The sequence below is a fragment of the Osmia bicornis genome, chromosome 6 (genome assembly GCF_907164935.1).
Source record: "Osmia bicornis bicornis chromosome 6, iOsmBic2.1, whole genome shotgun sequence".
NCBI classification, from domain to species: domain Eukaryota; kingdom Metazoa; phylum Arthropoda; class Insecta; order Hymenoptera; family Megachilidae; genus Osmia; species Osmia bicornis.
This window is the reverse complement of record NC_060221.1, coordinates 10,429,966-10,452,778: the sequence shown is the minus strand read 5'-3', so window position 1 is coordinate 10,452,778 and position 22,813 is coordinate 10,429,966. Positions and strand designations below refer to the sequence as shown.

Here is a 22,813-nt window from a genome sequence, read left to right as displayed (position 1 = left end):
TTTATTGAATCATGACGTTATTTTACATCAACCAAATAATATCATAAAACTCCAATCTCTTGTACATATCAGTTGTCTTCACCTAGATTCCAAAATTTGTTTAAGCATTCGTGGTACAAAAGTGAATATATAGAAGAACGTCCGGCACGCTATGAAAATCCAGTCGATTATTGTTATACAAAACAGGTTGACAACATTCATCGGTGCGATATATGCGGAGAATTAGCTATACTTCCTTGTGCTTGGTGTAAAAAATATTTGTTTCAAACACTTTTTTGAAAAATTTTACTACTGTAAAAGCTATGTCGAATAATATTGGTTGTTATATACATGTACAATAATATTATATTATAATAAAAATTAAAGTCAGAATAAGCGAAATACGAGTATGTATAGAAGCGGATTTAACGAACACAGTATGGAATGAGAGTGTTACTGTATCAAAAACTCTTTACATTTTCAGCTTATTTTTATATGTAGATTAACCGTCTTTTCAATTGTACTACTACATCGGAAGTACTCTTTATATTGTAGAAAGTCTACAAAATAAATGTACTTCATCATATGAAGATGAAATTAATCTTGCAATTATGAAAATGACATGTAAAACGAATGGAAAAATGGTTCTTATCAAAGATCTTATCAACGTTGCAAGTATAAGTTGAGTTAGTGGTCAGTACAGACAAATCAAAAAACTTAAATCAAAAATTCCATCGGAATAATTAAAACAACTATACACTATAATACATTGTTGAATTCATAATAAATAGGCGCTTTTATTGATAGAAAAAAAAGTAAAGTTTTTCAAAACGGAGGGGGAGGGGGAATTCAATTTTGCAAATAGGATGATTTAAAAAAAAAATTTTACACGCAGCTTTATAGACCTCAAGAAACGGTATAACTTTTATTTCAACTATTTTTTGATATCTTCTATTGTTTACGATTTATAAGCACGTATATAGAAAGGGCGGTTCGGATAAAAGGGTTGATATCTCCCTCAAAGTGAAAAACGGGCACCAACGAATTACAGTTATTTTCATAAACAGGTCTAATAAATATTTATGCAAAGTTTTATCAAAATCGGAGTGTATCAGTCCCCGATGTTCCCTTGTTAGTCCGAAACTTTTTATCGTCAATGTAACAAGTAAATACAGTCCAACTTGTATCACGTTTGGTATCATTTTAATTAGAAAAATCTCTCCAATGCGCTAGTAAAAGTTTCAATGAGAAAAAGTCAAAAATAAAAAAGTTTTATAATTGAATTCGTATTAGTAACACCGATACGTTTCGGCTCCTCGCTTTGAATCCCTGGACCTCTCTCTACTCCACTATCTGTCCCTTTCTACGTTCACGCTTGGCTCTCTCCGCATGTAAACACAGAATCGATATCACGACTGAATAAATGCAACCGAGATTGGGACACAGTGGTTGCATTCCAGCCTAGGTGTCGATTCTGTGTTTACATGCGGCACAAGCCAAGCGTGAACGTAGAAAGGGACAGATAGTGAGGGAGCGAGAGGTCCAAGGATTCAAAGCGAGGGGCGGAAACGTATCGGTGTTACTAATATAATACGAATTCAATTATAAAACTTTTTTATTTTTGACTTTTTCTTATTGAAACTTTTACTAGCGCATTAGAGAGATTTTTCTGATTAAAATTATAGCGAACACGATATTGTAAGGAAATCACAGTAAACGAGCGGCCGAGACAGGCCATATGCGTTTCGTCAATGCGCTACCCCCTCAAGGGAAAGTTCCTTGAGGGCAGGGGTGTCATAAACAAACGGTCATCCTGGCGAAGGCAACTTTCTCAGGCAAAGACATTCTTGTAGCGACCATCGCCTTGAGCAGTCGAATAAAGCAGACTAACAATAAGTTTTAGTTTTAAACGCTCACTTTTTATTCTAACCTGACTCTTACATATCAGAAGTGGGATTACCGTGATTTACCGCGATCTATCGGATCTATCGCGATCTACCGTGGTCGAATCAGTATAGATTTGGCGGTGTTTGTTGCACAATTTGCGACACTCGCGTACACCGTGTAGTGCAAGGACAGTGCAGTGTACAAACTAAACGAGTGAAACAAACACTAAATTGTGCAAATAGTGAATAAGTGTATTTTATAAGTGTAGTTTAAATAACATTGAATATTCATTCAATTCTAGGGTAAAAACATTAGCGAAAATGAGTTGTGCATCTCAAAGTCGCGAGCGTGACGGAGCCGACGGCACTGAGAAGAGATCGTTGGAGGAGCGCCTCGAAGGGCTAGAAAATTTAATGACGGAATTTCTACGCCGATCGAAATCACGCGCGCCATCATACGCGTCGCGACGGCGGGAATCACGTGCACGGTCGCGAAGCGCGAAACGGAGGACGTCTCGGGACAGCCGTCGACGATCGCGAAGTTCGCGAAGACACGAATCGAAATCGCGAAGCCCGCGAAGCCGCGAAACGAGGTCGCGCAGTCCGCGAGCAGTGGAGTCAAGGCCACGAAGTGTACGTGAAACAACCCGCCAGGAACGAACGGAGGAAAGTCTGGTGACGAGAAGCACTGCGTCGAGCAGGAGGTCGCCGATACACGCGCGTCCCGGTGACGAGAACCTCATCCCAGTTTACGATCCCTTGAAGGAAGATTTATCAATTGAAAACTGGGTGAGGCATGTTGATGATCTGGCGCACCGCTTCGACTGGGACGATCGAAGTGTAATGCGGTTGATCGCAACCAGGCTGCGAGGGCACGCTCGACAGTGGTACGATACCCGCATGCGAGTGGTTACCACCTGGGCCGCGATTAAAGTGCATTTGGTGGCACAATTTCGAAGGGCCATGCCTTTCTCAAAGCTGTTGCGCGAAGCCGACTTGTACGAGGCAAAACCGGGGCAATCGCTGGGAGACTACTGCTTCCAGAAAATTAATCTCATTCGACGCCTGGATGTCGCGCTGAATGACGAGAAGATTGTCGACATGGTAATTTATGGGATACCAGACGAAATCATAGCCCGAACCATAAGATCAGCAAAGCACGCCGATCCAAAGGAGCTGTACGCGGCTATGCGCGCAATGGGCGATATGCCAGGAAAAGAGGAGAAGAAAGCGAAGCAGGATCGAGCAACAAATCGACAGGCGTCGCAGAAGGCGACGGAAAGCGTTCCTGCAAAAACGAGGGCAGTTACCTGCTTTAATTGTGGGAAAATGGGCCACGTAGCAAAGGATTGCCGAAAACCAAAGGTGGAGTGCAGCCTTTGTAAACGGTTGGGTCATAAAAAGGAAGAGTGTCGGCAGAAAGAGGTAAATATTGTACAAAATATCGCAAGTACTCCTAATATTTATCAAATTTATGTTCGCATTAATGGGCATAAAGTAGAAAGTTTAGTGGACACGGGAAGTGCATGCACTGTAGTCCATTCGTCCGTTATCAAGAAGTTTCTGATAAAATCAGAACCGACACCAGAAACAGTATTTAGAGGATTTGCCGGACAATCAGTAGTAATTGATCAAATTGCTCCAATTACGGTGAAGGTCCAAAATGTAATTGCGAATGTAAATTCATTTGTTATTCCCGACGAGTATACAGCGCATGAGGTAATACTTGGAAGAGACTTTCTTCAACAAGATCATGTCATAATGTTAAAACGGGGAAAGCATTTGACGTTTAACAATGTGAGAAATTGCAAGAAACCCCAGATAATTTCAGCGATGGATATTTTTGTTATGGAAACGAGTTTTAATTTAAATTTGGGTAACATCGGGAAAAAAGGACGAAAATTATGCGTCGCGTTAATTGAAGAATTCCGCGATTGCGTATCGTCGTCGATGAGGGATCTCGGAAAAACGAATACGACGGCGATAGAGATCAAATGCTTTACGGAAGAACCGATTGCATATCATCCATACCGTCTTGCAGAACCGGAGAAGAAAATCGTTCGCGACATGATTACAGACCTGCTAGAAAACGAGATAATTAGGGAATCGGAGTCACCGTATGCAAGTCCGATTACGTTAGTGAAGAAGAAAAGACGTCAGAATGTGCGTAGATTATCGTAGATTAAACGCGATAACCATAAAAGACAGGTACCCGTTACCACTTATCGATGACCAGATAGATAGGTTAGGAGGAAATCGCTATTTCACGGGCCTGGATTTAGCATCGGGCTATTATCAAGTTCCAGTCGCCGAAATTCAATAGCAAAGACTGCGTTTATTACACCGGAGGGACACTACGAGTTCTTAAGGATGCCCTTTGGGTTAACGAACGCGCCAGCAGTTTTCCAACGGTTAATCAACAAAGTCCTTGGCCCTTTGAAAGGAAGGACGGCATTTCCTTACCTGGACGACGTGATAATTCCGTCGAAGACCATTGAAGAGGGTATCGTTAGGCTTCGGGAAGTCTTGACAGCTTTTCGAACACATGGCTTAATGCTTAAGTTGGAGAAATGTTCTTTTTTCAAGGAGACCATTGACTATCTGGGACGGGAAATAAGTGAGAAAGGAGTGAGGCCGGGTCAACGGAAGATAGACGCCGTAAAAGAAATGCCACAGCCCGGAAATGTAAAACAGGTACGCCAATTTCTGGGACTGGCTAGCTATTTCCGAAAATTCATAAAGAATTTCGCAACGCTTGTGGAGCCGTTGACACGTTTAACGCGGAAAAATGTACCGTGGCAATGGGAAGAGTCACAAGAAGAAGCTTTTCAACAAGTAAAGGAAAAGTTAATTACGCGACCGGTACTACGCATTTTTGATCCGACGAGACCAACTGAACTGCACACGGACGCTAGTTCATTAGGTGTTGGAGCGATGATTCTGCAGCACCAAGAAGATGGAAATATGGCAGTAATTGCATACTTCAGTAAACAGACGACAGCGGATCAGCGATGCTATCATTCATACGAATTGGAGACAATGGCAGTTGTTTTCGCGTTACGCCATTTCAGGGTTTACTTGCTTGGGATAGAATTTAAGGTCGTAACGGACTGCAACGCGCTAAGGACGACCTTCTCAAAAAAAGATTTATTGCCACGCATAGGTCGGTGGTGGTTAGAGGTTCAGGAATTTACTTTTGAAATTCTGTATCGGCCAGGGTCGAGAATGGCACATGTGGACGCACTCAGCCGAAACTCTCAGCCGACCACCCTCGAGGTTGCGTACATTGACGTCACGGAGGCCGATTGGATTACGGCGGCACAAATTCAAGACGAACAATTAGCACGCATCCGGACGGTCCTCGCCAACAAAGACAGATCGGCGGGGACAAAACATTACTTCACGGAATATGTATTGAAGAAAGATAAGTTATACCGTCGCCTGCCAGACAATAAAACGGCTTGGGTTGTTCCGAAGAACGCGAGGCTACAGGTATGCAGACTGTGTCACGACGATGCCGGACACCTAAGTGCAGAAAAGACCTTAGAACGGATTCAACGAAACTACTGGTTCGCAGGTATGCGGCGCTTCGTTGACAAGTACGTAAAGGCGTGTTTGAGCTGTGCGTATTATAAGCACACCGCGGGTAAGAAACAATGCAAGTTGAATCCGATAGAAAAAATACCGACTCCGTTCCACACGTTACATATTGATCACGTGGGACCGTCTGAGACGAGCCGAAGGGGCAATAAATACTTGCTGGTAATGGTAGACGCCTTTACAAAATTCACTATCGTGGAGCCAGTAAAGGATACGAAGACGCGTCACACCGAAAAGGTCTTACTGAACCTTATGTATTTATTCGGTGTGCCGACGAGAATAATTAGCGATCGTGGAACGAGCTTCACATCGTGCAGATTCGCCACATTGTGCCAGGTATACGGCATTAAGCACGTATTAAATGCAGTGGCAACGCCAAGAGCAAATGGACAATGCGAGCGATATAACAAAACGATTGTTAACGCTCTCGCAACAAGTGCAGCAGGCCAAGACCCCCAGGACTGGGACACGCAGGTCAAGAAAGTGCAGAGTGCCATAAACACTATGCACAATAAAAGTATTAACACCACACCGATGAAGGCACTGATCGGCTGTGACACAAGGACAATAGCGGAAGGAGTAATATTGAGCGCAGTACAAGAAGAAATGGACCGGTTAGATTTGACTGCCTTAAGGAGGGATATAAGTAAACATATCTCCAAGGAACAAAAGGCACAGAAAGAGCGGTATGACCGGACGAGGAAGGAGGCTCGCAGGTATACTGTGGACGAGTTGGTGCTGGTACAGATTACCAGTGACCCATCAACAGGAAGTAGTAGAAAGCTACTACCGAAATTCAAGGGGCCGTTCCGTATTCGAGCGGTACTGCCAAACGACCGCTACGAGGTGGAAGACCTAAGAGAAGGGGTAAAACGACTACGAACAGTCGTTGCAGCGGACAGAATCAAACCGTGGATTACGATTCAAGGGGACGACCATGACGTCTGATGACCCGTGGAAAAGTAAAGAAAAAGGAAAGGAAAAGCCCAAGGCGTAAGGCCTAGGTTTGCACGGCCTCGAACGCGAGGGAACGAGGTGAAAAGGGGACAGTTTACCCGGCGACCAGGTAAAGTCCGACCACCACCGAATCGGAGCAACGGCTCTGACGTGAGGGTGAAGGCCCTCATTTCACAAGGATGGGAAACCAACGGGTTTTCTTCAACCCAAAAGGGAAAGGACGCAACGTGCGTCACGACACGACGTGTCTTCAGACACAAGTACAGGTGCAACGGTACCTTTAATAAAGTTAACATCGAACCAGACGGGCACAACGTGTATCTCAGGTAGGGTGATGTTGAGTAAAAGGGTGCAAAGTGCGCTCCGAGTCGATAAGGGATACGACGGTGTCCACAGTTGATCGTAAACAGTACAACGGTATTGTGTTACGTTGGCAATTAAGGTTTAGATTCAACGACAAATTAAATGTAAAGTCTGAGGACAGACCATAGTCAGTATGGCCGAATGTAAGGAAATCACAGTAAACGAGCGGCCGAGACAGGCCATATGCGTTTCGTCAATGCGCTACCCCCTCAAGGGAAAGTTCCTTGAGGGCAGGGGTGTCATAAACAAACGGTCATCCTGGCGAAGGCAACTTCCTCAGGCAAAAAGCAAAGACATTCTTGTAGCGACCATCGCCTTGAGCAGTCGAATAAAGCAGACTAAGTTTTAGTTTTAAACGCTCACTTTTTATTCTAACCTGACTCTTACAATATAGTTTGAATTTTCATTACTTGCTAAAATTGATGTTACAAGTTGGCGAAAAGCCAAAGAGATCGAAATCAAAAGCAACCGAGGTGTCGGCTCTGTGTTTTCAAAGGTTACATTTATCCAGCCGAGGTGTCGATTCTGCGTCCGTACACATCATTTACATGCAGCCGAGGAGTCGATTCTATGTTGTTTATTCTATTATTATTGTTAGTTTGTAAATCACTTTGTAACACCAGTAAAAAGAAGCTTCGCGAAAGCGACGCAGTCTGGAAACGTCCAGACAATTTCGAGAAAGTCGATGATAGAGCATCGGGGGAGGCAAAGACGTGAGGCGCGAGCAAAGTCGCGAAGCGCGAGCGGAGACGCGGAACGCGAGCGCGGAAAACGCCAAATTCATTCCTGACGACGAGATCGTTGATTTCGGCGACCGCGGATAGCAACGAGCGGATATACGTAAATTAAGGGCTCGCGACTGCCTCGGTCTATTTCGCCTGCTGTTAAACAGAGAGAAAGGACGAGGTAAGACCATCGGCCGCTCTTGGTCAGCAGGTTAGGTACTCCGGCAGGAGAGTACGGCGACAATACTTGGACGCCTGCCGGAGAAGAGAGAGAGAGAGAGATCCCGGTAGGAGAGTTCGGCGACAATACCTGGACGCCTACCGGAAGAAGGGAGAGTACGAGAGACCTGTTCCTGGACGCTCGACCGGCACGGAGAGTACGGCAATAATACCCGGACGCCTGTCGGTCGAGAGAGTACAGAGAATCTCCTGGACGCCCTAGTAAAGTTAGTCTTCTAAACGCCCGTTCGATATGGAGAGTTCGGCGATAATACCTGGACGCCTATCGAACGGGAAGAGTATAAACATGGCGCTCGTCATAGAATGTTTTGTACGAATAAATGAACAAGAAAACTGTATCCTACATCTACTCGAATAAATCCTGTCTTTCAACAGATTTCCTTGTACTTCAATTTAACTATGGCTACAACTTTAATTTTCAATAGGAAGAAACTATTCGGTTTCATGTAAATCACGCGCTTTTCCTAACATCATAAAGCACCCAATTTCTAGTCAATAGTTTCGCAGCATATTCTGAATAAATAAATAAATAAATATAATTCAAACTATATGAAGTACATTATTGTATTCTACAAACAATAATAAAGTACATTATTGTAAGACTAACCGAGCGGGTGACTAAATAATAGTGGGCGTATAAAATGTTCAACTTTTATTCGCACAATCGTACACGACGACCGTACACAATGATATCCTGCTGTCCCAAAAGAGGACGTCTTCGGCAGTATGTATACTCTTTTGTTTACGACACTCCGCTCGATTGGGTACTTTCCCTTGAAGGGGAAACGCGTTGACAAAATACATATGGCCTCCCTCAACCGTTTGCCTACTTCAATTTTTCTAACTCCGAAAGCACAACGCCCAGACCTATCGTAATTTCACCCTGCGGCCTTGAGCAGTTTTTGCAAGCGATTCTGAAAGAACTTTCCTTTGGGCCGCTTGTCTGTTGTAAACAGTTTCCATTCAAACAAGCAATCCTTCGATTCCTAATAGCTGAGAGACCCAACGTGGTCATCAGCCATCCTCGATCACCAGGCCTGTTTAGTCTCACTCACCCTCTTTCAAAACCTCACGCAGTCCAAGTGTCCATCATAAAGCGTACGAAAGCAAACTAGAGTCGGGTTAATTGCCCTCGACGACCCTTAAAAATAAGCCGTCGCTAACACATTGGTAAAAGTACAACAGTTTTATTATTTCATTGGCCTCGTAAAGCTGGTCAAAAATATTTTAGCATTATTTTAAAATGTAAAGCCATAGTGTAATAGGTTGTTGGAACGTCAATTACAACAAAACTGAACATATTCAATTAGTTATAGCTCAAAAAATACCAGAGATATAAAAGTGTACTTTGCTGTAATTATGCATATGAGGTTCTATCACTTATCATTGAAGAACCAAAGCAATATTTGGAAACCACGTATTTCGAAGATACAATCCCTCTTGCATATACCACCTTTTACTGTATATGAAATATATGCTTTCAGATAAAAAATTATATAACGGTTTGAATGCAAAATATTTTTAGATATATTTTATAGCAACCAATACTTTGAACCATTTTTTCCGGAACATATAAGCGACGGTCTCGCTTACTTTCCGAGATATTTACGAAAAACTTTCGATATAACATATTGAATTCTGCCTATAGATGTGGGCCTACGACAGCACATGTATAAGTGTTGGTTGTCATCCGCTGGTCATTTGTCTTCTGTTTAGAAACGAGGGTCGGCGAACGTAAAGGCTCCGTTCATAACTGCATATAGGAGCGATTAGACACCCTCCTGGCCATGGTGGAGGACCTTCAGATCACCCTCAGCAAAGCGCCCGCAGAAGTCGCGCCCGAAGAACCGGAGCTCATGCGCAGCACGATTCTGGAAATTCATGCCGATTTCCAGCACGAACACGCAGCCCTCTCAAAGGTCTGGCCGCCCACGCAACTCGACCACGCCTACTTCAAGGAAAAGGTTTCCTCCAACGAAGCTGGAGTCGTGCTGTCAGCTCGCAAGCTGTTGGCGCAGCTTGAACAAAAAATCAAGCAGCACACTCAGCCCTCGCAGACCACGACGGTCTCGACGACCGACGCGCCCACGCAGTCCTCGGCAAGGCGATCACGTCTCCCCGAGATCGCTCTCCCGAAATTCGAGGGAGATTACAGCAAATGGGCTGAGTTCAAGACCCATTTCGCGTCTGTAATTAGTGAACGCGCGGACCTCTCGGCACACGACAAGTTCCTGTACTTGAAGGGCGCAGTTACGGGCAACGCGGCGAATTTAATCAGCCACCTTCCGACCACAGATGGCGCTCTCGATCAGGCGTGGCAGCTGTTTGATGGCCGCTACGACAACAAGCGGCTAAATGTGCAGTCTCACATGGATCGGCTCGCCAACCTTAAGCCGATGAAGCTGCGGAAAGCGGCCTCTCTCCTGAAGATGGTAAATATCATTCAGGAGACGCAGCAGGCGCTACGCTCGTTTGGTTTAGAGGACGCCCATAACTGCTTTCTCCTCACCATCCTCGTGAGACTGCTCGACGCAGACACGCGCGAGCACTGGGAGTCCTCGCTGGCCACGAAGAAGGACTATCCTACGCTGGAGGAACTGACCACGTTCCTACTCGCCCGCGCAAGAACACTCGAGCAATTAGAGCAGCTCAGCACCGCACGCGCTACTCAGCCCACGCCGACAACACCCGCAAGGACCACGCAGCCTTCACAGCAACGCTCCGCTCCAGCAAGAGCAGCCGTCCATGCAGGAGCCGCTCGACCAGCTGCTCCAGCCCACGCAGCATCCGCAGGCCACGCAAGAACCACGCAGTTCGCACTGTATCCATGTGCGTTCTGCCAAAAGGACCATTTTCTATCCGCATGCCTGGTCTTCAGGGCGCTGACCCCGCACGACCGCGCCAACGTGGTCAAGGCACACGCACTCTGCGTGAATTGCCTTGGCCACCACAATTTACGCAGTTGTCGCACGTCACAAAGGTGCAAGATTTGTGACGAAATACATCACACCATGCTTCATGGTGCTGATATTAGCAAGGTATTAGTACCTGGCCTTGCTCCAGCAGCAGCAGCGCAGACCACGCCCACACCGGCTCCAGCAGCCGCTACGCAGACCACGCCAACCACTTCAACGACCACTTATTGAAGTGAAGGTGCAGTCGTCAACGCACCCGCAGCCATCGCAGCCCACGTAACCAGTACACGCAGACCACGGACAACGCTTCTAACAACGGCACTCGCAAGAGTGCACACTGACCTCGCAGTGCAGCAAGTAAGAATTCTGATTGATTCAGGCTCTAAAGTCTCGTTGATTTCAGAGTCATTAGTAACGCAGCTCAGACTCAGAAGACAACGCTCCTCATTGGATGTCCACGGAGTTGGTGGAGCAAGGACCTCGTAGACGAATGGAGTGTTCAATATTACCCTCCATTCCAATTACAGACCACTCTCAGTCACCATTCAAGCACATGTGCTGACGAAGGTGACCACTTGCTTACCATCTGAACCGCCAGCTCGTTCAACGCTGCCATCGCATCTGGAGAAATTGAATCTAGCAGATCCTCAATTTCTCGTCTCCAGACCGGTGGACATCATTCTCGGAGTCGATGCATACGGACAAGTCATCAAGCCAAACATTATGCGGAACGCTTCAACACCATTGATCGCACAACTTTCGATCTTCGGTTGGCTCGTAATCGGGCCCCTCGAGGGCATTCAGACCATTCGCAGGACCTCTCATCAGGTGACGGTCAGTAACACCGATCGCCAGTTGGGTAAGTTACTCAGCCGATTCTGGACGCAGGAAGAGCCACCGCAGGACACGGCACCCTTGCTCACATCAGAAGAGCAAGAGTGCGAAGATCATTTCCAGACCACGCATTCGCGAGACTCCTCAGGAAGGTACATCGTGCGATTACCGCTCAAAATCCATCCACGAGCACTTGGCAATTCATACCAGACGGCGCACAACTGTCTTCAGAGGACACTCAGACGATTCAGCAAGGATGCTCAGTACAAACAGCTGTACACCAAGTTCATACTCGAATATGAGCAGCTTGGTTACATGGTAAGACTGAACAATGACTCAATAATCAGTCCGTTTCAGTACTTTCTTCCGCACCATGGCGTTCTCAAGTTGGGCAGCACGACCACCGCTTTGCGAGTAGTGTTCAATGGCTCCAGCCCAACTTTTTCAGGACATGCATTAAATGATCTTCTTCACACCGGTCCGAACCTTATGCTGAACATCGCAAATCTGCTCATCTGGATACGCAGATTCAAACATCTGTTTGCAACCGACATCACGAAGATGTACCGCCAAATCAAGGTGCATCCGGAGGACTGGAGCTTGCAGCAGATACTCTGGCTTGATGAAACGCAACAGGAAACGCAGTACCAGCTGACCACGGTCACGTACGGAACGAAAGCTGCACCGTATCTGGCCGTGAGAACACTCTTGCAACTCACTGACGACGAAGGGTCGAAATATCCCCTTACCGTGGAACCCATCAAAAATGGCAGGTACGTCGATGACATTTTTGGTGGCGCAGATACCGCAGACCATCTACAGGACGTTGCAAATCAGCTGACGCAACTTTGCCAAGCGGGTGGATTTCCGTTGGCAAAATGGCACTCTACCAGCAAGTTCTCGAAATCAAATGGACACCGCATGAAGACGCATTCAATTTCGCAACCATATCAGCTACTCAACGCACGCAGTTCACGAAACGCCTCGTCCTCTCAGAAGTAGCACAACTATTTGATCCTCTCGGTTTTGTTGCGCCTGTAGTTATTAGAGTCAAAATTCTAATACAAGAGCTCTGGTTACAGGAACTCGGCTGGGACGACCTGCTGCCTCTTACAATCACAAATCGCTGGCTTAGCATCAGAGAAGATTTAACGCGCCTGGCCAGGCTATCCATTCCACGATGGTTCAACACACTGACCACGTCAACAGTTGAGCTACATGGTTTCTCTGATGCTTCTGTCCTCGCAATGGCAGCCGTCGTCTATCTCGTTGTCCACGCACCGTCCACGGGTGCCCACACTTCTCTGATCTGCTCGAAAACGCGAGTGACACCACTCAAACGTCTGACCATCCCGAGGTTGGAACTCACAGCAGCGCTGCTACTTTCAAAACTGATGCGGCATGTTCACGCTACTTTGAACATGCCCGTTTCTCAGACATTTATGTGGACGGACTCAGAAGTTACGTTGGCATAGATCAAAACGCACCCCTCCAAATGGAAGGATTACGTACGCAACAGGGTAATCCAAATCCAGGAGATCACGCAGAACTTTCACTGGAGGCATGTACCAGGATCATCGAATCCAGCTGACTGCGCGTCAAGAGGCATGACGACAGACCAGCTACAGCAGCACTCGCTTTGGTGGACGGGACCACCGTGGCTCACGCAAACGCAGAACGCATGGCCTACGCAGACCAGTGTCGACGCAGACGAGTTGGGCGCCCCAGAAGCTCGTGCTGTCGTCTCACTCCACATGGCAAACGCAGTAAAAGAATATTCATGGGAGTTAATCTATAAATATTCTTCTTTTAACAGATTACTCAGAATCAGCGCCCTCTGCCTTAAATTCGTGGACAAGCTGTTCAAATGACAAGATGCATGTACTGGATTCAGGCCACGCAGTCTACTTTCTTCAAGGACGAACTCGCTGCACTCGCAAACGGAACAACACTTCCGTCTACGCATCCTTTCACGAGGCTCACCGCTTACCTCGACCATCAGGGAATCGCCAGGGTAGGCGGACACCTCCAACATTCAGAACTCTCGCACGATGGCAAACTCCCGGTAATTTTGCCTCGTGATTCGAGACTCTCAACGCTTCTCATCGACCACGCTCATCGTCAGACCATGCACGGAGGTACGCAATCCACTCTTGCCTTTCTCAGACAACGCTACTGGATCATCGGTGGACGAGCTCCAGTGAAAACGCTTATCCTGCGGTGTGTGAAGTGTGCTCGGCAGAGGGGGATCCGTGCCCATCAACTGATAGGCCAACTACCTCTTTGTCGGGTCACTCCATCACGCCCGTTCACCCACACAGGGGTGGACTACGCAGGATCGCTCACGCTGAAAACTTGGAAGGGAAGAGGAGCCAAGACGCAGAAAGGGTGGATTTGCGTCTTCGTGTGCTTCGCAACCTCCGCCGTGCACTTGGAAGTTGTTTCGGACTACTCGACAGACGCTTTCATCGCAGCATATCGCAGATTTACCTCAAGACGAGGCATCGCAGCCGCTCTCTATTCAGACTGCGGCACCAACTTCCAAGGAGCATACACGCAATTAAAGAAGCAGTTCACGCAGAGCACGCAGGAAAATCAGAACATCGCAGCACTGCTCGCTGAGGACAGAACTCAGTGGCATTTCAACCCTCCTGCCGCCCCTCACATGGGTGGAAAATGGGAAGCGGTTGTAAAGTCACTCAAATTTCATCTCATGAGGACGGTTGGGGACGCTCTACTGACGTACGAGGAATCAGTAACATTGCTCACGCAGATAGAAGCGATCCTCAACTCGCGGCCACTGGAACCACTCAGCGACGATCCAGACGACATCGCAGCCCTCTCACCAGGACATTTCCTGATTGGAACGCAGATCAACGCAGTGCCAGAGCCCACGCTTCTAGAAGTCGCAGTCAATCGCTTGTCAAGATGGCAATTTTTACAACAGCGCCTCCACCAATTTTGGAGACTCTGGTCCTCGCAGTACCTTCAACGACTCCAGGCAATCTCGAAGTGGCACCATCCATCAAATGAGATCAAGGTAGGCACTCTTGTTCTTATCACTGATGAACGCTTGCCCCCAGGGAAATGGCCCATGGCACGGGTTCTCAAACTCCTACCAGGCAAGGACGGATTGACCAGAGTCGTCGAGCTCAAGACGGCCACCACGACGCTCACACGGCCCATCGCCAAGCTGGCCATTCTTCGTTAACCCTCGCAAGACAGCTCGGACACGCAGACCACATCATCGACCAGTCGCTGATGGCCGGGGGGAAATGTTGGCGAAATTCCCCAATTCTACGCCGAACGGCGAAATTGGCAACGAAAATACTTCGTTGGTGCGTCGTTACCGATAGCGGCAGCACCTCTCGGGCCCACTTTGTCCACGCGGTCCCCTCTCTACGCTGAACCGGCACGATCGACGCCATGATCGATTCTTGTCCTTCTTGTTCGATCGTTTGACACGAAAGCACGTGCATCTCAGTCTACGCATTTCGAACAAGTTTCATAGTTTTTCAGCCCACGCGATTTCGATCGTTTCAGTCCACGCGTGTATTTCATTGTGATTAAGATTAGTTCAATAAGTGTAAATAGTTGTACAGACGCTGACCACGCATCACGTGTTGTGACCATTGTAAATACTCTTTTTCTGTGTTAAATATAACTTTAAGTGTGATCGTTACGCAGGCGTGTTATTTCAGTCCCTTCAGACCACGCGAAGTACGCAACACCATACTTCAAGAAATGTATATTCCAATTCAATTAGAAATGAATATCATTGATGTGATGGGTTAGGAAAGGCTGTATATTTAAATTCGGCTGCCGTATAGCGGCCGGCAATGTTTTTCTGAAATAATAATAAATTAATTATCAAAAGAAGTATAAAAATAAATTCTAAGAAATGAACAAAAGCTATTAAAAATGCGTATTATATATTATTTAAATAAAAGCGTTGCCGACCGCCTTACGGCGGCCGGATGTATATAGATATATACCCTAACCTAACTTATTACATCAATAACATTCACTTGTAATTGAATTTGAATAGACATTTCTTGGAGTCTGGTATATGTAGTTGTGAACGGAACCTTTACTCCTGCTCGACCCTTGTTTCTAAAGGGAAGGTAAGTGGCAACCAATCTGACGAGTATGTATGCTGTCACAAATGAACAACTATAGATAGAATTCAATGCATCTGTATCGGCAGCTTTCTGCGAATATCTCGGAAACTAAATGAGACCGCTCTTTATATGTATACGAAAAAGTTGTTGAAAAAATCGATTTTCAGTCATTACATGCTAAATCGATCACTTTTTGACGTTACCATCAGTGACGAGAAATGAAATTTGGCGTCACAATGAGCTGGAAAAGGACGCGGTGTACCCCTGTTTCAGGTAGGGGAGTCGTGCGCTCCACTAATATGGTCGGTTATCTATACCGCTAGTCTGAAAGCAATACCAGCAGACCTCGTAATGACCCCATTTATACCTGGAGAACTACAGGGTGTTCCATAAAGCTTTTTCACGGTCTGAGATGGTGGTAGGTGGGGTGATTCTGAACAACTTTTTCCTTTGCAAAAAAGTGGTCCGAAGCTTCCTTTTTGAATTATTAAGCAAAAACACTGACCAATCCGAGCGCGTATAACGCGCGGGCTCAGGGACGGCAGCGTCGGCTACGAAGCGGGGCTTGACGTAGGTCGCGAACGAACGGCTCGGCACCTCGTTAGCATAGCACAATAAAATAATTGCAATGGTTGAACATTTTTAGTTGTTGTTTAAAATAAAAACGGAATCTAATCTCTTGTCGCCTGTCATTGTGTAAAAAAGGAATTTTTAAACATTCTAAATAACAAATAAAAATGTTTGAAATGAAATAATGAATAAAAATTTTAAAACAATTTCAATGAAACTTACCCATTCGTTCGTAAATTTACCTGCTATGTTGAAAGCAGATAATTCGTACCTGGGTCAATCCTGGGTTATTGTGTCGGTCTTCGTCACTCGACGAAGAAACACGTGTGCAGAACAGCTGATTTCATGGTCGGGCTAGTGAACTTTGACGCGTGAATTTCTTTTTCACGCGTCGTTCTATCGACTACGATAGCGATTTTCAATCCATATGTCATGAGATCATTATGTATTTCTATCATTATTTTTTGTTGCTATTATTATTGTTTTTTTTGGTAAAACTGCAGAACAAATACGTCCTCCCCGATTTCGATGATTTTTGGACTATCATTTATATGTACAGGAAAAAGTTGTTTAAAATATCGATTTCTATAATATATTCAAAAATCAATAGGCCCCGGCATTTTAGTGAATAGTAAAGATTCAATGAAAACGAAAAACTCATCCCCACTACTGGGGGGTATACTCCTTGAGATGCCAGGAAGTTCGCTCGCCGAGTAGTGTAAAGCCGGGTATCCACCGGTATCAAACGCCCGTATCGTATCACCGTTCCGAACCCTTTTGAATGGGCAGGCGTTGCCTCGTTGCATGCAACGGCGTGCTGCGGCTCGGACAACATTTCTTCGTTTCTTGATAGGAACGGTTAGGCAATAGGACTGGGCCACTACAGGCGAGGAGTTTCGTTTTGCTGCGTGCCGTTCCAAAGGAACGGAGGCAACGGACCCATCCGAAAAATTTGTCGATTCTTTGCCGTTCCATCGAAGGAAAGGTTCATGCGTTTGCACTTGACATAGCGTTTCGTGCCGTCACTTGGGTTTCAATTTATTTGAAACCTTGCAATATTATTGGATTCATTTCAAAATCGATGAAATTATTTATGAACTTAATCTAATTTAATTTAGATAAATTTTATCGTCTAAATATATTTAAACAGATCAATTATCTTCGGTGATATGCTGTACATAAAAGAGCAATGTTAATAATCACCTGTATGATTATTGAAAAACGACAATGTTAATTTTCCAGAGATTTTTCCGTAAAAACTGCTACCAAGATATTTGTGACGTTTTTCTGATTAAAATGATACCAAACACGATATGGTTTGGATAATTACACTAAAGAAACAGCATGCAGCAAATCGAAACTTCTCGCCTATAGGAGTTTATTTCAAGAAACGAAGAACTATTGTCCGAGCCGTATCACGCCGTGGCATGCAACGAGGCAACGCCTGCCTATCCAAAAGGGTTCGGAACGGTGATACGATACGGGCGTTTGATACCGGTGAATACCCGGCTTAATATGATCTGGACACATCTGGGATCGGATATATCAGTGAGGCAATACTAATGCAACGACTGAAGTTTGTTATTTTTCATTTTTTTTTTATAAAACTTTTACCAAGATATTTGTGACGTTTTTTTGATTAAAATGATACCAAACATGATACAATTTGGACTAATTGCCTTGACGCCCTCGCTAATAAACCTATGCTCCAATAGTGCATACATTAGTATTCTCCTATTCTGTCGGAAAGGGCAAGATTTGTAGAAATTCGGAGTACAATATCGGAACATATTATTTAAAAAAAAACTAACTTTAGGCGTTCGATTTGTAGGAATATTCTTCCCTTGGTTATGTTATATTACAAGAAATGTATATATAACATATTGGGTGAAGGAGTTATGTCATTCATACATTTCCTAGGTGATGTATGCAATATCGTATTTTATACTTTGGCGGCGACATACATAATATAGCTATCGTAGCATCCGTGTGTCATTTAGGTGTATGCGAAAAGTGACGTAGAATAGCATGCCGTTAGTTGGATGCAATAACTGAGGTGGCGCTGAAATCAGTTTCTGTTCGGCCTAATTTTCGATGAAACGTTGACTGTTTTACCGACGCGGAATTCGAAGTTCGGCCTCGACGCTCGCATTTCTCTCGTGAACTGCAGTATAGCAGTGACTATAGACATCGACGAGATACTGTTAAAGACTGCCAGCCTTATGGGAGTTCGCGGCGGCGAAAAAAGTTTGTGGCGACCTCTGCTGATGGTCGACCGTCTCGCCGAAGCGTACACTTCCGATAAATTTACCGCGACATCTACTTCCGGGAAAAGCGTCGTTTTCCCGTTCCGGATGGAAGTTTTTCCATTCTCGTGGGGACGTTTGAAGCGGTAGCTTTGTGTTTTGAGAAACTTTGTATTCCGTTCGTGGGTGTTCTCATCAGAGAATTTAAATGCGTTGTTGAGCGTTCTAAGCCGTGTCAAGTGCATTAGGACCAGTTAAATGTACAGCGTAGTTACAAATTTATAATAATTGACAATTAATAAAACTCTATATGAAAAGCGGTAGTGAGCTTGTTTTCCATCAATTGATAAAGTAGGAATCCTAACTCCTAAGGAATCACTTATTCCTACAATTGGTGACCCCGACGTGATCGTCGTAGTGCAACCGCTATTAAGCGCGTGAAATCAAAGCAAAAAAAAAAAAACAGTGAATGCCGCTAGAACATTCACCCACGCGAGAGGACGGACAGCAAGACAAGATGGCGGACCGAAAGGAAACAGTAAATGAGCCCGCTCCTGAGGCATCCATCAACTCAGCTACCTTACGACGGCTACCGCCGTTTTGGAAGGAGAATCCGGCTGCATGGTTCATCACAGTGGAGATGACCTTTGATCTGGCGCGAATAACCAGCGACGATACGAAGTACCGTTACGTGGTGACGAATTTGGACCACACCGTACTGCCCTTCGTCATGGACGTATTGGCCTCTCCACCGGCGCGTGGTAAATACGAGGAGATAAAGAAACGGATCATCGAAGCATTTGATGAGTCCCACGAAACCAAATTGAGGAAGCTGCTGCGAGGAAGTGAAGTGGTGGACGAGAAACCCTCGCATTGTTTGCAGAGACTTAGAAATCTGGCTGGTGGGCAAGTCGGAGAAAACGTTCTGCGTACGCTCTTTTTGGAGCAATTACCGGAGAGCATGAGAACTGTTCTCGCTATTAGCGATACGGCGGATCTGCAACGGCTAGCGCTCCTAGCTGATAAGATTGCAGAGATGTCTGTGCCGAGGGTGGCGGCCATTGAAGCATCAACCCCTGTGATTCCACCACCGTCCACCAGGATAGAGGCGCTGGAGACTAAGGTGGAGAAGCTAGTCTCGATGGTGGAGACGCTCACTACGCGACAGTCCCGCCAACCCTATAGGTCCCAGCCAAGATGGCGGCCACGCGGTAGCCCTGGAAGGGGGCGATCTGGAAGTCGGTCAACTTCACGCGAAGGGAACAACTACTGTTTCTACCACCGGAGGTTCGCTGAGAGGGCCCATCGATGCGTCATTCCTTGTGGATGGCCAGGTCCACCACCTACTGGAGCTTCGGCTAACCCTGCCACGCAGGGAAACTGATTGCGCAACCCCGGATCGAGATGGCGTCGGATGGTCGCGACGAGAACTGCCGTCTCACTATTAAGGATAGGAATAGTAATTTATATTTTTTAATTGATACAGGGGCGGATATCTCCGTATTGCCGCACAGATCGGTAAGAGGAGAACCCGCCATTACTGACTCCAAGATTTATGCGGCGAATGGCACTCCGATAAGTACATTCGGATCGCGGAGGTTGACTCTGAACCTCGGATTGCGTCGTCCGTACACGTGGGAGTTCATTGTCGCGAAGGTTCAACAGCCTATTATCGGTGCTGATTTTCTCAAGCGTTTCGGTCTTCTGGTTGATTTACGAAATAAGAGACTGATCGACGAATTAACTAAAATACAAACTACTGGTTTTTTACAGACGGCGACTCAAACTTCACTGACGACTGTTGACATAAACAACCCGTACAGACGACTGTTACAGGAATTTATTGCTATTACTCGGACAGTACAAAAACAGGAAGTTCCCGCCCATCAGGTACGTCACCACATAGTAACCAGGGGCTCACCGGTCGCGGAAAGGGCGCGAAGGTTGCCCCCGGAAAAATTAAAGGCAGCAAAAGCCGAAGTTGATCACCTTATTGCAGCAGGGATTTGCCAGCCTTCTAGTAGTCAGTGGGCAAGTCCATTACATATGGTCCAAAAAAAGAATGGTGGCTGGAGACTATGTGATGACTACCGGCGTCTAAACAGCATTACAGTCCCTGACAAATATCCAATTCCTCACGTGCAGGATTTCGCACATAGACTTGACGGAACGACAGTTTTTACTACTTTAGATTTAACGTGGGCTTATCACCAGATACCAATCAATCCAGAGGATCGAGCGAAAACCGCCATCATCACGCCATTCGGGCCATACGAGTTTAATGTGATGACGTTTGGGTTAAAGAACGCAGCACAGAGTTTTCAAAGATTCATGAACGATGTACTCAGAGGTTTGAACTTCGTTTTCTGTTTTGTGGACGATATTTTGATCGCCTCTGCCAATGAGCTTGAACACGAGGAGCATCTGAGGTGTGTTTTTGAAAGATTAAAGGCTTACGGGTTATCGATTAATTTGTCGAAATGCGTTTTTGGGGCACATTCCGTACAGTACCTGGGGTACCTGATAGACTCCATGGGAGCCAGGCCTGTACCGGAAAAAGTTGAAGCCATTAAAAATTATAATAAGCCAAAGACAATAGCCGATTTGCGCAGATTTTTGGGTATTCTAAATTTTTATCGAAGGTTCATTAAGGATGCAGCTGCGATACAGGCTCCACTTCATAAATACTTAGAAGGAGCAAGGAAACGCGATAAGCGAGTTATTCAATGGACGCCTGAGGCTGAGGAAGCCTTCGATAAGTGTAAAGGCTCATTGGCGGATGCAGCACTGCTGGTACATCCACGCGATAACGCATCTTTAATGTTAGCTACAGACGCTTCCGATATTGCTATGGGAGCGGTTTTGCAACAAGAAGTTAAAGGAATGTGGGAACCACTAGGTTTTTTTTTCAAAGAAGTTTACACCCCAAGAGTCAAGGTACAGTACGTATGACAGAGAATTAACAGCAATTTTTAAAGAAACCAAATATTTTAGACACATGTTAGAAGGACGTGACTTTACCATACAGACGGACCATAAACCACTGACTTACGTTTTTGCACAGAAATCTGATAAAGCCTCACCTAGACAATTACGTCAACTTGATTATATAGGACAGTTCACTACTAGGATAGTTCACATTTCGGGAGTAAATAATTCAGTGGCTGATGCTCTATCACGGCTGGACGTTGTCAGTATGCCAGTCGTGGTGAGTACACAAGAAATAGCCCAACAGCAGGAATTAGATACAGAGCTTACACGTATTCTGCAGGGTGGTTCTTCATTAGACCTGAAACAGCTTAAATTAGATGGTTCCGAAACTATAGTTTATTGTGATATATCCACCGACAATATCAGGCCTTATATACCAGCAGTGTTAAGAAGGCGCATCTTTGATACCGTCCACAATCTTGTGCATCCGAGTGGTAGAGCTACGAAGAGGATGATTGGCAGTAGATTTGTTTGGCCAAAAATGAATAGAGATGTAGTTCGGTGGGCCAGAACTTGTATTAATTGCCAAAGAAGTAAGGTTGCCAGACATACTGTCAATGTTCCTCAAAAGATGGTTGTTCCAGAGGGTAGATTCGACCATGTACATTTAGACATTATAGGACCTCTGCCCATAGCGAAGGGTTATAAATACTGTGTAACGATGATAGACAGGTTTTCCCGGTGGCCTAAGGCTGTGCCAGTCAAAGATATTTCTGCGGAAATCGTCGCCTCAGAATTCTACGCCGCATGGGTGGCGAGGTTTGGAGCCCCGGCCACTATCACAACCGACAGGGGAGCTCAATTTGAAGCTCAACTATTTTCTGCGTTAACGGTTCTTGTAGGGTGTAAAAGAATCCGCACCACTGCTTACCATCCAGCGTCGAATGGCATGGTAGAGCGGTGGCATAGGTCCCTAAAAGCGGCAATAATGTGTCACGAGTCACAGGACTGGGTCGCGGTGCTTCCCACGGTGTTATTGGGACTGCGATGTAGTTTTAAAGAGGACATAGGTGCATCGGCAGCTGAATTATTGTATGGTGCACCCCTTAGATTACTTGGCGAATTTTTTATGGACGTTCAACCTCTTGACAGTTTTAATATTAGTAAATTCCGTGACGCCATGAGACAAGTACGACCAAAACCCACGGTGCATCACGCACGCAAATCGCACTTTGTATCTAAAGATTTATATTCGTGCAGTCATGTATTTGTGCGCGTTGACGCTGTTAGAAGGCCCCTGGAACAGCCATACGAGGGCCCATGTCGCGTATTGCGGAGAATATCCGATCGCACCTTCCTTATCGAGTTACGAGGAAAGGACCAGGTCGTTTCGGTGGAACGGTTGAAACCGGCATTTATAGAAATATTAGAAGAGTCAACGCAACC

The 22,813-nt window shown here is 45.7% G+C and overlaps 5 protein-coding genes across 5 annotated transcripts; all 5 read left to right on the top strand.

Moving 5' to 3' along the window:
• The first annotated feature begins 2,186 nt into the window (after nt 1-2,186).
• On the top strand, nt 2,187-4,046 carry LOC123987889. The gene has a single exon (XM_046286201.1). The coding sequence runs from the start codon at nt 2,187-2,189 to the stop codon at nt 4,044-4,046; it is 1,860 nt and encodes a 619-aa protein (XP_046142157.1).
• A 5,491-nt stretch (nt 4,047-9,537) lies between these two features.
• Nucleotides 9,538-10,896, top strand: LOC114881322. The gene has a single exon (XM_029198067.2). It carries the CDS (start codon nt 9,538-9,540, stop codon nt 10,894-10,896), a length of 1,359 nt encoding a protein of 452 aa, XP_029053900.2.
• Nucleotides 10,897-11,116: 220 nt separating this feature from the next.
• LOC114881324 lies at nt 11,117-12,501 on the top strand. The gene is made up of 2 exons (XM_029198069.2): nt 11,117-11,127; nt 11,193-12,501. Exons 1-2 carry the CDS (start codon nt 11,117-11,119, stop codon nt 12,499-12,501), a joined length of 1,320 nt encoding a protein of 439 aa, XP_029053902.2.
• Nucleotides 12,502-13,106: 605 nt separating this feature from the next.
• On the top strand, nt 13,107-15,294 carry LOC114881325. Its single transcript, XM_029198070.2, has 3 exons — nt 13,107-13,265; nt 13,394-14,539; nt 15,187-15,294. Exons 1-3 carry the CDS (start codon nt 13,107-13,109, stop codon nt 15,292-15,294), a joined length of 1,413 nt encoding a protein of 470 aa, XP_029053903.2.
• Nucleotides 15,295-18,953: 3,659 nt separating this feature from the next.
• Nucleotides 18,954-19,820, top strand: LOC123987888. Its single transcript, XM_046286200.1, has one exon. The coding sequence runs from the start codon at nt 18,954-18,956 to the stop codon at nt 19,818-19,820; it is 867 nt and encodes a 288-aa protein (XP_046142156.1).
• The last annotated feature ends 2,993 nt before the right edge of the window (nt 19,821-22,813 follow it).

Bases quoted from the DNA above. Each gene is read 5' to 3' on its own strand.
- LOC114881322 (XM_029198067.2), top strand. From the start codon at position 9,538: ATGGTGGAGGACCTTCAGATCACCCTCAGCAAAGCGCCCGCAGAAGTC.
- LOC123987889 (XM_046286201.1), top strand. From the start codon at position 2,187: ATGAGTTGTGCATCTCAAAGTCGCGAGCGTGACGGAGCCGACGGCACT.
- LOC114881325 (XM_029198070.2), top strand. From the start codon at position 13,107: ATGACGACAGACCAGCTACAGCAGCACTCGCTTTGGTGGACGGGACCA. The intron at 13,266-13,393 runs GTAAAAGAATAT...TACTGGATTCAG, and splicing joins CACTCCACATGGCAAACGCA to GCCACGCAGTCTACTTTCTT. The intron at 14,540-15,186 runs GTAGGCACTCTT...ATCGTTACGCAG, and splicing joins ATCCATCAAATGAGATCAAG to GCGTGTTATTTCAGTCCCTT.
- LOC123987888 (XM_046286200.1), top strand. From the start codon at position 18,954: ATGGCGGACCGAAAGGAAACAGTAAATGAGCCCGCTCCTGAGGCATCC.